Here is a 14,174-nt window from a genome sequence, read left to right as displayed (position 1 = left end):
CGTCGGATCGTGATGGCGTTTGATGCTATTCCCGCTACACCTCTGGCGGAATCCAGGGCTGCATGAATCATGTAGTCTGCTACCACTGCCATCTGGACCGCTTGGTCCGAGAGTTCAGGATTTGAAGCCTGAAGACCCTCCTGTAGTCTTTTGGCCCAAGCTAGGATGGCCTTGGCTGCCCAAACTGAAGCAAACGCAGGGCCCAGAGAGGCGCCTGCCGCTTCGAAAATAGAACGAGCCATGCGTTCTACTTGCCGGTCTGCTGCGTCCCTGAGGGTTGAGCTATCCGGCAGAGAGAGTAAAGTCTGCGCTGCTAGCCTAGAAACCGGAGGGTCCACTTCAGGTGGATCTGCCCATTGTTTGGTGTCTTCCTGTGGGAAAGGGTACTTCGCTTCCAGATATTTGCGATTAGCGAATTTTTTGTCAGGCTGCGCAAACTGTTTGGTAAGTATTTTCTCAAACTCATCGTGATTAGGGAAGACCTTAGGTGGTTTTTGAACACTTTCGAAGCAAATCCTATGTTTTGGGACTTCCGGGGGCGACTCTGGAATTTTTAGCACCCGATGAATAGAAGAAATTATGTCCTCAACTAGCGCTGTATTGCTAGGGGGAGAAGGTACCACGGACCTGACCGTTTCATTATCTGAGTCGGAGTCACAGATGCCCTCCGAATCCTGTGCCTCACTAAGGTGATCCCTGGAGGGCGACCTGGGGCGGGGGTCTTCTGTGGTGGGGGATCCCTGTGGTAAATTGCACTGTCTGTCTGTGGCAGGGGACTGCCCAGGAGACCTGGAATGACGCTGTCTCTCCCTAGAGGGGAACGACCTTGTGCTATAGTGCGACTCAGGTGATCGAGACCTGTGAGTCCGCTTACGTCTGTGAGAGTCAGAAGCAGCATGTTCCTGAGACAAGCTGTCCGTTTGCTGTGTACCGTCCATAGCCGGGGTCCGACTCTGCAGAGCTTGCAGCAATGTAGCAGTTAGGTTGTCTATGGACTGTGACATAGACTGAGACATCTGAGTTGCCCATTCCGGCGTGGCCTGTGACACTGAAGCGTCAGTAGGGACTCCCTGGGGTTCTGACCCAGAGTTCTGGATGCAGACCCGGCAGTGCGGATACGTGCTGCCACTAGGGAGCGTGGCTTTGCAGGCTGTGCAGAATGCATAGAAACATTCCTGCCTGGTTCTCTTCCTTGAGCCCGGCATAGTGCACAGAGGCTGGCTATAAGGGATCGTACAGGGGTGGCTACGCAGAGGGAACCCACAGAAAGCCTTATAGGAAGTATAGATTCACAGCTGAGTAATGAGAACCCAGCTGTGAGCTTACCCCACCGGTGTGCCCCTAGGTCCAGCGCCGACAGATCCAAGTTCTGTGCCCCCCGGAGACCGCTGTGATGCTTCTCTCCTGGATCTCATCCAGAAAAAATGGCCACCGGGGCTCTGAGGAGAGGGAGGAGGGGGCGGAGAGCTGAAAAGGGCGCGCTGGGCTGTGTAAAAACGCGCCCTTTCTGCCTCAATCCGCCCCTTCTATGACACTCCAGTGTGTCATTTTGGTCATCCGGGGGGGGGGGGGGCGGGCCGGGGGGCGGGGAAAAGGCGGCGGCTTCAGCTAGGCCGAAGCCGCGGTCTAAATTTGAAGCCTGATGCCCAGGAGGGCTCCAGAGCGGCGCGGTAGTCCGGGGGGGGGGGGGGCGGATTTGTACCAGACCCCCCCAGAACGGTCGACTGGATAGCGGTGGGGGTAGCAGGGGTAGCGGTTTTTGTATGGGGGGCCCCTGAAGGGCTATGGAGCCGCTGCTGCTGCAGAGACAGGGACGCAGCAAAAGCCCTGTTTCTGCTGTGCCATCCAGTCCGCACCCTCCCCCGGCCCCCACAGGATCCCTCAGCCGGCCTGGGGTCCCTGGAAGCTGCGGAATGCTGCCTGATCTCCGACCCTACCTGAGGCGTCTCAACCTAATACCCCCTGCGGGGGATTAGGGAGGGTGCGTCTGTCACCGTCAGGGGGTCTTCATCCTCGCCTCGACCTCAACCCAGACCCCTTAAGGGTGTTGGGGAAGGAGGGGGGTCTCGACCTCGAACCAGGACCCGAGGGACTGGGGAGGGAGCGACATGGGGAAAAAAACCACCTCAACCTCAACCGGGTACCCCTAATAGGGGACCGAGGAGGGAGCCATGCCGGGAGTCTCGCTGGAGACCCACTTTTCTTCATCTGTATTCCCGTGAAAAAAGGAAAAAAACGGAAGAAAAAAGGTGTGCCTCCTTGCGACACTAAGCAAAAACTGGAGAAGGCTGACGCCGTCCAGGGGTGTATACTGCAGAGGAGGAGCCAAAGTTAATCTTTTTTCAGATTATGCATAGTGTCGCCTCCTAGTGGACAGCAGCATAACACCCAAGGTTCTGTGTCCCCCAATTAGGCGACAGAGTAAAATCATCAAAAAATGATCTATTGTTTAAATTGAGTTTTTGTGTTCATATTTATTTTTTTTTAATGTTTTTTTTATCCCATACCACAATCTGTATTAAAAATATAGCATAGAAACCTTGCCATTTTCACTGTCCACTAAGATAATTTTAGACGACTCCTATTGTTTCAGGAAACAACACGTGTGTATATAGCCACAACAGTCAGATCCCAACCCTATCTTTTACATTGAATTGTCTAATGAGTCTGCGCAAGGGTCAATGTGAAGAGCGGTAGCAGGGTTAGATGTGACATCTATTGTGATTGGTGGATCCGGTGTTATCAGCTGTGTATAGAAATGTTACCTGGCATTGTAATCGTGCCTCTGCTGATAAGGAGCCTGCTGAAAACACTTCCTGATAGGAAGCATCCTGTGACCCGTATGAAAATTGCAAGCTCATTTCATTTGTTTTTGTAACAAAGATCATAAATTGAAAAAGAAAAAAAACGGGCCAACACGTGTTAAAAAATACATGCAACACCAAAACCTGATTTAAACAATAAGTCCTTTTCTGATGATGAATGTGCATTAACAAGAAATGCAGCACAGGCAACGAAGAATTGAACATACTGAGGTTACAGCTACTAGGAGGGTTGGATCCTATTCTGATCCAAGTCCAGAAGAAGAAGCAAAGGAGTTCTAGCTTCGCATTGCGTGGTTTTATGATAACCTCTTTGAAAAGCTATTATGGCATGTGTCATATCTTGTAGATTTTTTTTGTCCAGAGTTGCAGGTAGTTCTTCTGCATACAACCCATTTTTCATGTTATGAAAGGCAAAGCCACTTACTTACGCCAGTTTGCACAGACTCTGGTTGTCAGCTTCCTTGCAAACATCTGAACCTCCTGCGTTCAGCATCAGAAAGTTGCCTAGAGCCCTTCACTATAATGAGGCCGACCATCACTTTGTATGTGATCTAACTTCCGTTCTGATGGTGTCCACCTTTTATTAGGCGGACACAATAACATGACAGACTGTGTTTTTGTGTCAGTCTAAAAACATGGGATTCCGGGAGAATGGAGATCAAAGTGACCCTTCTGCCACATTATAGTGCAGGGCTCTGTTGGGATCAAACATGACTCATTTTTCAGAGGATGAGACTGAACCCCAGAAGAACTTGTGACACAAACGGAACGTCAACAGGGTCAAAATTCCTGTTTTTGCACAAGTATATGAAGATACTGACGAAATGGCCAACATATGACCACAACATCTACAATCCAGCATGGGCCATATTCATACAGGACACCACATATACGCATTTTCCCACTCAACTGTTCTGTAGTGTGTAGATGGTGTAATGCATAAGGACAGCATGTTGACAATTACAATGCCTACCTTATTTAACAGTTCTTTCAATTCTTCTTGTGTTTTCACTATTTTTTTCCAGTGCTCAATTTGTTCATCTTTTACATGTTTCTCTTGAAGTCTTAAATAAAAAAAAGTAATGAGAGTTACACAATAATAAGACAGAAAAAGGGGATACCATGAACTCCTACTACCTCCATCTAGATTTAAAAGGAGAACACACAGTGACATGTACAAGTTCAGGCACCTAAACCATTCAAAAGATGAAAATATATACATTTTTTTACTCAAATACGAAGGAAATGTGTGATCTTTAACTGGAGCCTTCTTAGAGATCATTTCATCTTCAACTTGCGTAACTGTTCACAATAACAGTAATTTTAGCCAGAGGTGCCCAAACTTTTACATATCACTGTATTCGACCAACTTACTGTATAACAACTTCCAGGGCTTGTCCGAGGGAGACGGGTTTGTTATTGAGAACATTAAAGTCTAGTTGATGGCTGAGGTAGGAGGTAGCTTCCAATAAACGGTTAAACTCTTGCTCTACCATTTCATCTTTTTCTTTTGGTACCTGGAATGTGAGAGTTTACAGATTGTAAGAAGTAGCAAATAATGGAATACCAAAAACAAGATAGAGTATAATAAAACACCAACATACCAGATTTTTGGGGCTATAGGACGCACCTTACTATAAGACACACCCCAGTTTAAAACATCAGAAAATGGGAAAATAGATTTCTTACTAATTAAAATGTATTTGGCAGCGTATATAAGCATCAAGGTCAACATCACCCGAGGTCAGTAAAGTACTCCAAGGCCACAGTCACACGTTCAGTATTTTACCCCAGTATTTGTAAGCCAAAACCAGGAGTGGGTGATAAATCCAGACGTGGTGACGTGTTTCTATTATACTTTTCCTCTGATTGTTCCTCTCCTGGTTTGGCTTACAGATACTGAGGTAAAATACGGACCAAATACTGATAATGTGAACGTGGCCCAACGAGTCCATCTCTACAAGGCAGGCAATAGTCAAGCTCCTGTTTGTGTTTCCCAGCAGAATTCCCATTACTCTCACAACCCTTTGAAAGCCACGACACTGCTGCATGCACAGTAAATGCACACTCAGCTCTGCAGCATTCACAACACTGCTGAATGCACCATAGATGCACACTCAGCTCTGCAACATTCGCAACACTGCTGAATGCACCGTAGATGCACACTCATCTCTGCAGCATTCACAACACTGCTGAATGTACAGTAAATGCACACTCAGCTCTGCAGCATTCACAACACTGCTGAATGCACAGTAAATGCACACTCAGCTCTACAGCATTCACAACACTGCTGAATGCACAGTAAATGCACTCAGTTCTGCAACATTCACAACACTGCTGAATGCACCGTAGATGAACACTCATCTCTGCAGCATTCACAAAACTGCTGAATGCACTGTAGATGCACACTCAGCTCTGCAGCATTCACAACACTGCTGAATGCACCATAGATACACACTCAGCTCTACAGTATTCACAGCACTGCTGAATGCACTGTAGATGCACACTCAGCTCTACAGTATTATTATTATTATTATTATTATTATTTATTGTTATAGCGCCATTTATTCCATGGCGCTTTACATGTGAGGGGGGTATACATAAAAACAAGTACAATAGTCTTAAACAATACAAGTCATAACTGGTACAGGAGGAGAGAGGACCCTGCCCGCGAGGGCTCACAATCTTCAAGGGATGGGTGATAATACAGTAGGCGAGGGTAGAGCTGGTCGTGCAGCGGTTTGGTCGATCGGTGGTTACTGCAGGTTATAGGCTTGTCGGAAGAGGTGGGTCTTCAGGCTCTTTTTGAAGGTTTCGATGGTAGGTGAGAGTCTGATATGTTGTGGTAGAGAGTTCCAGAGTAGGGGAGATGCGCGAGAGAAATCTTGTATGCGATTGTGGGAAGAGGAGATAAGAGGGGAGTAGAGAAGGAGATCTTGTGAGGATCGGAGGTTGCGTGCAGGAAAGTACCGGGAGACGAGGTCACAGATGTATGGAGGAGACAAGTTGTGGATGGCTTTGTATGTCATGGTTAGGGTTTTGTAATGGAGTCTCTGGGCAATTGGGAGCCAGTGAAGGGATTGACAGAGGGGAGAAGCTGGGGAATAGCGGGGGGACAGGTGGATTAGTCGGGCAGCAGAGTTTAGAATAGATTGGAGGGGTGCGAGAGTGTTTGAGGGGAGGCCGCAGAGCAGTATTCACAACACTGCTGAATGCACAGTAAATGCACACTCAGCTCTGCAGCATTCACAACAATGCTGAATGCACTGTAAATACACACTCAGTTCTACAGCATTTACAACACTGCTGAATGCACCGTGGATGCACACTCAGCTCTGCAGCATTCACATCACTGCTGAATGCACCGTACATGCACACTCAGCTCTGCAGCATTCACAACACTGCTGAATGCACCGTAGATGCACACTCAGCTCTGCAGAATTCACAACACTGCTGAATGCACCGTAGATGCACACTCAGCTCTGCAGAATTCACAACACTGCTGAATGCACGGTAGATGCACACTCAGCTCTGCAGCATTCACAACACTGCTGAATGCACCGTAGATGCACACTCAGCTCTGCAGAATTCACAACACTGCTGAATGCACCGTAGATGCACACTCAGCTCTGCAGCATTCACAACACTGCTGAATGCACCGTAGATGCACACTCAGCTCTGCAGCATTCACAACACTGCTGAATGCACCGTACATGCACACTCAGCTCTGAAGCATTCACAACACTGCTGAATGCACTGTAGATGCACACTCAGCTTTGCAGCATTCACAACACTGCTGAATGCACTGTAGATGCACACTCAGCTCTGCAGCATTCACAACACTGCTGAATGCACAGTAAATGCACACTCAGCTCTGCAGCATTCATAACACACTCAGCTCTGCAGCATTCACAGTAAATACACACAACTCTGCTGCAGATGAACACGCACAGCTCTGCTGTGTAGGCTGCTTTCACATTGCGTCTCGTCATACGTTCCTTGGCCTCGTCAGGGTTTACATCCGAACCCCCCAGCAAAACAGGATTCGGGCGTGTGCGCCGACAGAGTGAACATGTGCTCGGTCGTGCATCATTTTCGGGAGTATACACTTACTGGAGGAAGACACTTAAAACTACGTGAGCCCCAGAGAGAGTGTCGACAACGCTGGAGTGATACCAGAGAGGAGTAGAATTGTTTTTATTTTAATGGGGGCAAACACTCAGATTGAGAAGGGGTGGTCCTAGTAGGACAACCCCTCTAAGTAGTAAAATAATGATCCAGTAGGAGATAACTCATGAGCATTTAACTACTATGTAAGGGGAACAAACAAAACTTGACATTTTGAACCTGAATTCTGCAAACTTGTCACTAAACATTTCCTAAGATAAAGGAGAGTAATGCTCATGTGCAGCCGTCTATATATTCGCACGCCTGCTGGCTGTCGCTGCAGCTTCTAGTATAACCAATGCTTTCACCCAAAGTGGAGGTCACAAGGCTTAGATACCTATGTATGTAGGAGCATACATCTGTAGCATATGATGAGGAGGTGGACAATAACAAGAAGACACTGATACTGGTTACTCAGAGTCAAAGCTCATAAGTTCCATCAATGACCAAAAGCTACCTCCACCCAAAATGAGCACACAGAGCTAGGTAATTATACTACCCTCACAGAAAGGCATCGTACAGGGGAAATCTGCTTGTTACTTCATTAAAAGGGGTTGTCCGGTACTTTAATATGGATGGCTATTCTTAGGATAGGTCATCAATACCAGATTGACGAGGGAGCCGACGCTGTTCCTTGTGCCGGCCGTATGTAGTCAGGGGTGGATCTGCAGTACCCCGCTGCGGCCACTATGCAGTTGATGGAGCTGTGCTTCTCTGCTACACAACTGGTCACATCGGTTGGGAATGCCGGGTGTCGCACCCCCACCAATCTGGTGTTGATGACCTAAGGTTACGCTATCAATATTAAAGTAGCAGACAACCCCTTTAACCTTCTATGTCTCATTGTGTAGACTACTGATCTCAGGCCGCCTTTGGTTCCTGCATCCACTATAATGGCTTCTCGAATTCTGTCGACACTTGGCTCTTTTACTAGTGAAGAGGCAAGCAGATCGTGAATGTAGATTCTTAGCGACATGACTTATAGACTGCATGCAAAAGTCAGGAGCTTCTGATAGACTTATTGGAACAAAAGGGCATAGGTCGAGGGCCAGTATTCGGCAAATGCACATAGGATCTGCAATAAATGTTGTTAGAAACAAACTGTACACTAATAAAAATTGCAATATATATTAAAAATAAAAAAAAATAGAAAATTTGACTCAATATATACATGTACCGCTTGTCCATTCGCTTCATACAGAGGGCATTTTTGCTTTATTTTTGCCAATTCCATATTGACTTGCTTGCTGATCACAGCCATTGGGTTGCCACCTACAACAAAGCACAAACTTTGTTAATGTCAATGTACGTACCACATCCTGCCATAATGAAATCCCATACATTTGTGAAAGACGTGCCAGCATCAAAACCGGTCCCGCTAAATTATCCAGGCGCAGGGTAAGAACACCCAAAGCAACTGATCTCAATGGGATCAGACTAAAACTGCTCTAAGGGAAATCAACTTACCAAGGCCAGTGACAACCATTGCACCCAAGTCCGCAACATAATTTCCTTTTCGGAAGGTGGCAACTCTTCCCCCAACACGGTCCTGTATGGCAAATCAAGTGTTACTGTGCTATCCCGACAATTCGCATTACAGCAAGGGTAAGTAGAGCAAAACCAGAATCCAGTGAGAAATATCCAAATTAATAGTTGTCCAGTGTCGCTCATGGGCAATAATAAAAACAGTCAGCACCAGGAGGGGTTCACGTCACTTACCCTTGCTTCTAAGAGAGTAACATCCATTCCAAAACTTTGCAGCTGGCGAGCAGCCGCCAAGCCCGACACTCCCGAGCCAATGATGATCACCTTTCCCGTTTTCTTGGCTACCGGGGACAGGAAATAAGATGGTAACATACACATGGATAGAAATTCTGCAGCGGAAAATAGAGATATTCTGCGTAATAATGACGGAGATGATTTATTTCTGTATACATAAGCATGTGCATAAAATGGGTATGAGGCCTGGCTCACATCTACCAATCCAAAAAGTCATCTGCCCCTGACAACCAGGTAACACCTATTCATCACTGGAAGAATGGCAGCCAGAATTTTGGGGGGGGCATCAATGACTTATGTCCTTGTTGTGCCCACACATACTGGCACACAAGATTATCAAATCGTAGAATATTCTACCTAAAACTGGAAGGATATTTCTGGTTCCTTACTTGGTAAAGGTTTCAGTCTCTTGTAGATACCAAAGTTAATTAATCCATGTCTTTCAAGATAGCAGTGTATTCTGTGAACCAGCACAGAGTCGCCTAAAGACGAGACAGAAAAAACATTATTATACATACATTTCTTCATTTTTCACATACTTCTATTACCATATTAAAGAGGATGTTTAAGTAAATGTATTTGGGGCCAAAAGTCATTTTTGCAATACGCTTGCTTGCGTGCTTATGCATACTGCTCATATATTAGCGGAGAGGAGCCCAGAAAAAGATAAGCGATAAAAGTTCTCCCGTTGGACCATCAGAATGTGCTCACTGACAGAATCCCAGTTAACTCACAATAGGCAGCGAGTAATCGAGGCTACAGAAGGCAAATGGTGAAAAAAGTTCCAATTACAAAAATTACATATTGCCAAAAATGAACGCATTTATATACGGTAAGTAAAAAAAGGTCCCCAAAGATGGACAATTTCTTTAATGCACAAGAACTTACTATTATAAGGTGCTTCTAGCTGCTGAAGTGTCGCCTCAAAGGTCAGTTGGACTTTAGGGTTGTCTAACCATAACTGCAGCTGCGAGAAGAACAACAATGTGAGTAACAGCAAGTTTCCAGCAGCCCTGTGTAAATGGGTGCAAGGGTGGCGCAGTCATACGTACTGTCCGGTTCCGGATGTACAGGAAGACCTTCTGCGTGGGCTGTGGGCCGCTAATAATGTCAGGGAAGCACGCCGCCTCTTGGGACGTCATTCTGTCATGTGGAAGCCTGCTCTGGAAGGCTGCGCCCTCTACACCTGGAGAAAGACGGAAGCCATATTCCTGGGACATTGCAGTATATGAGAACACTAAATCAGATGGACAAAAGGTCCCAAAAATTATCAACTAACACTAAAAAAGAAATTGAGATATGTGCTTTTTCGCCTTTTTTCTTTTTTGGTTATAACACTAAAAAAGACCCTCCTACTAATTACAACATATTTATTTAAAATTTATATAAAAAGGGGGACTTGGGTAATAAACTTACAGGGGGTGAGGGAAATTGGGCCTAACCTCCTGTATGAGTCTGCCTTGCCGCGGAGGTTGGCACCCTAGTAATCCGATGTGGCTCCTCGTCGGCTAGTCCTCCCCTGACCCCATTACGTCCTATGTATAAACACCAAGGGCATGTGATATACACACGGAGACCGGAGATATATTATTGATGCGTAAATGATGCAGCGACACTATCTGGTCTCATTGACTTGACCTCTATACCAGCGACTAGTAGGTAGTTTTGTAGAACAGTATAAAGAACGTTTTGAGTGATCTATTTTTCATCTAAAAAAGAAACGACCAAAAAAATCTTTTTTGATGCTAAGAACAATTTTTTATGCTAAAATCCCTATTTTTTTTATGGATGGCCTTTTTTGGCTACGTGAATATGTTTCAATATCGTTCACTATCATAGTCACTTCATCACATACCCTTGTTGTTGGTGTTTATATACAGGGTGTACTGGGGTCAGGGAGGGCTACCCGACGAGGAGCAGGGGTGCCACATCGAATTATTAGGGTGCCAACTTCCGCGGCAAGGTAGGCTCAATGCAGGAGGCCGATATATGGCTAGGCCCAATTCCCCCACCCCCTGTAACTTTATCACCCAAGCCCCCCCATTTTATGTTAATTTTCAATAAATATGTTGTAAATAGTAGGATGGTCTTTTTTTAGTGTTCGCTGGTGACATTGCCATATAATCATCCACTGCCTGGTCTGACATTGGGTATGGAGGGATACTGACACACGGCGGCTCCCAGAACCCTTGCTTAGATCCAGAATTTCAAGAGGCAGTTATAAGACATTCTTTAAAAAATATCTTATTCTTTCTACCTATGTTATTAAAGGGATCCGGTCACCAGTTCTGTCCTGTGTCAACTAAAACTATGACCCTAATCAGTGCCTGTCAATCAATGGTTAAACAACCCCCTGCATACCACCCATATAACCTTTTGAAGTTCTCCTGCACTGTAGGTTAGTCCTGTCGGTCCAGTCCGATGGGCTTATGCTTTCTGCGGTCTTGATCCCTCCTCCCGGCTGATGATGGCTGTCCTGCTGTAATTGGTGCGGATGACGCCTCCTGTGCCATCAACATGGCCGAGCGAAATCTTGCGCCTTGTTTTCAGCTCTGCATGCAATAGGGCAGAGCATAGTGCAAAGGCGCGAGATTTCACCTGGCTATGTGGATGGCACAGGAGGCGTCATCCGCACCAATTACAGCAGGAGGATGGCGGGCAATAGCCAGGAGGAGGGATGAAGAGCGCCGAAACCAAAGCCCACCGGACTGGACTAACAGCATTAACATGCAGTGCTGAGAGCTTCAAAAGGTTTTTTGGGTGGTATACAGGGGTTTTATATAACCATTGACGGACCGCAGCAAGGCCACAGTTTTAGTTGGCACAGGACACCTAAATCTTTAGGCTGTGTGCACACTTTGCAGATTTGGTGCGTTTTTGTCACATTTTTTTAACGCGGATTTGTGACAAAACCTGATGGCAGCAAAGTGACTGAGAAACCTGAAGCGTCAGGCATGCGTTGAGTATTTTTGAATTGTAGATCTGGTGCCGAAAATAATCTGTAGTAGGTCAATTCTCTGTGCGCTTTTCACCATTCACTTCACTCACATCAACCAAAATTGCAAGCAAAAACGCACGTTTTTTTTCAGCTGCGTTTTTCCTGCCTAGCGAGGCAGAAATGGTGCAGACGTTTTACTCATTGTGTGCACATGGCCTACATTCCTCGTTTATAGGAGGGGGTTGTGCCTGTGAAAAATGCTGAGCATTGTTATGTGGGGAAAGGAGAAAGGCCATGAAGATTACTACATGTACCCGATGGCTCCTCGGGCTCGCTGTCCACCTCTTCCTCTGGAGGAGCTTGTGGAGGGGGGGGCGGCACTTTCTTCTCCCTTTCCGCTTTAGCATTTCGCTCTTCTTCTGAGTAGTACTCATCTTCGGACAGGTTGGCGAGGCTTTCATCCATCTCCCTGTATTCTACCTAAAAAATGGAAAAGGGACAGGATGGTAAAAAAGGTTTCAATACTTGGGATCTGTAGGGCCACAATGTGATAGTTCCGATTACCCCATGGGACATAATGGGATCATCACCTTTTCCCACCACGGGTGCAGGAATTGCTAGTCACACATTTTACACCACCATCCGTCCTTCCACGTGGCACGATAACTTTGCACCTGCGGACACCCCCTTACAGAACACAACAGGGCGACACCTGGGTGGCTGAAGTCCCCGGCACACTGACAGATTAGGGCGACTTGTGTTTCTCCCATAGCTGTGGAGTCGGTGCTCATTTTGGTGGAGTCGGTATAAAATGGACCGACTCCTAAAATATATAATAAATTGGGTACAGTAGTTCAATGCAGAATATGCTGAATATTTTTTCATAGGAATTTGGGAAAGTTATGAAATGTCCTATAAATGACTGTTCTATTCCTGATCTAAGGCTACATTCACACACAGCGGTTTTCCTGCGCTGAGGATACGTTTTTCAGTTGCAAAAGCAGATCAGCTTTTTAAAAAACCGCATCACCTGAAAGGTTTTTGAGCTCATAGATAATGTTTTCAATAGCAAAAGCAGATTAGAAATCTGCTCTATCTATATATCCATTTATCCATATCTGTCTATCCATATCATATCTGTACCAAAAAGAATGAAAGCCGGATAGCACACAGACTAACACTCCTTTTTTTTAGCACCAGTCAGGTACACCTCATAGCTGCCCAAAAGGACGCCCAGGACAGGCATTGCTTGTCTTCAGTAACATCAACATAAGCTGATAGTTGGAATAAATAGACTGCATTCATCAGCACATCTTCTTAAGGTGCAGGCTTTATTTTCAAGTGTAGGGGTGTGCAGTATGAGGTTCTGCAGCAGCTGAGGTGTGCAGTATGAAATTCTGCGGAACAGTATGAGATTCTGCCCCCCCCAGGTTTGATCCTGGCTACGCCAATAGTGTGAATGTAGCCTGAGGATCTAGGCTTTATCTTGGCCGAGATAAGTCATAGTGTGTGTGTATATATATATATCTCTCTCCAACAATGTAGACCAGCTCACTCCTGTGAACCACCTGGAACCTCAGCTGACCTGGTTAACTCCGTTGTGCCCGGATCTGGATGTAGGAGTCCATCCATACAAATGTGAACAACGACAAAGCAAAGTCCAGCAATAACGTGAGCAATCCAGGATGCTGTTAAAAAATTTTTTCTTTCTTTTTATTCATAAATCCATTAAAATGCAATGGTCCAAGCAGTTCAAAACAGCAATAACGCAGGAAAGTAGTGCAGATAGGACTACGCGTTTCAGCGGTAAAACCCGCCTTCTTCACGGTCCAGAATCATTCTAGACCGTGAAGGCGGCTGGTTTTACCGCTGATACGCGTAGTCCTATCTGCACTACTTTCCTGCGTTATTGCTGTTTTGAACTGCTTGGACCATTGCATTTTAATGGATTTATGAATAAAAAGAAAGAAAAATTTTTTAACAGCATCCTGGATTGCTCACGTTATTGCTGGACTTTGCTTTGTCGTTGTTCATATATTATATTATATATACACACACACACACACACACACACACAGTATAGACCAAAAGTTTGGACACACCTCAATCAAAGCGTTTTCTTTATTTTCATGACTATGAAAATTGTAGATTCACTCTGAAGGCATCAAAACTATGAATTCACACATGTGGAATTATATAATTAACAAAAAAGTGTGAAACAACTGAAAATACTGTGTGTCTTATATCCTAGGTTCTTCAAAGTAGCCACCTTGTGCTTTGATTTCTGCTTTGCACACTCTTGGCATTCTCTTGATGAGCTTCACCGTAGTCACCGGAAATGGTTTTCACTTCACAGGTGTGCCCTGTCAGGTTTAATAAGTGGGATTTCTTGCCTTATAAATGGGGTTGGGACCATCAGTTGTGTTGTGCAGCAGTCTGGTGGATACACAGGTGATAGTCCTACT

At 45.6% G+C, this 14,174-nt stretch overlaps 1 protein-coding gene across 5 annotated transcripts in view; it reads right to left on the bottom strand.

Moving 5' to 3' along the window:
• The window catches only part of KDM1A (lysine demethylase 1A), a 58,975-nt gene that overhangs the window by 19,583 nt on the left and 25,218 nt on the right, over nt 1-14,174 (bottom strand). For 2 of the 5 annotated variants that reach the window (XM_073572880.1, XM_073572846.1), the window contains exons 2-10: nt 12,018-12,189; nt 9,824-9,957; nt 9,660-9,738; nt 9,161-9,253; nt 8,712-8,818; nt 8,460-8,541; nt 8,164-8,264; nt 4,200-4,342; nt 3,799-3,889 (exon numbers count right to left, since the gene is read on the bottom strand). In XM_073572880.1, coding sequence (XP_073428981.1) covers nt 3,799-3,889; nt 4,200-4,342; nt 8,164-8,264; nt 8,460-8,541; nt 8,712-8,818; nt 9,161-9,253; nt 9,660-9,738; nt 9,824-9,957; nt 12,018-12,174 — 987 coding nt within the window. In that variant the 5' untranslated portion in view covers nt 12,175-12,189. The remainder of the gene's footprint in view (nt 1-3,798; nt 3,890-4,199; nt 4,343-8,163; nt 8,265-8,459; nt 8,542-8,711; nt 8,819-9,160; nt 9,254-9,659; nt 9,739-9,823; nt 9,958-12,017; nt 12,190-14,174) is intronic. The other 3 variants (XM_073572862.1, XM_073572854.1, XM_073572870.1) reach the window with 3 other exon arrangements.

Source organism: Dendrobates tinctorius, unplaced genomic scaffold (assembly GCF_039654945.1).
Source record: "Dendrobates tinctorius isolate UK_male_01 unplaced genomic scaffold, ASM3965494v1 ptg000007l, whole genome shotgun sequence".
In the NCBI taxonomy this organism is placed as follows: Eukaryota; Metazoa; Chordata; class Amphibia; order Anura; family Dendrobatidae; genus Dendrobates; species Dendrobates tinctorius.
Note: the sequence above shows the minus strand (reverse complement) of the source record. Positions and strands in the feature narration are given on the sequence as shown.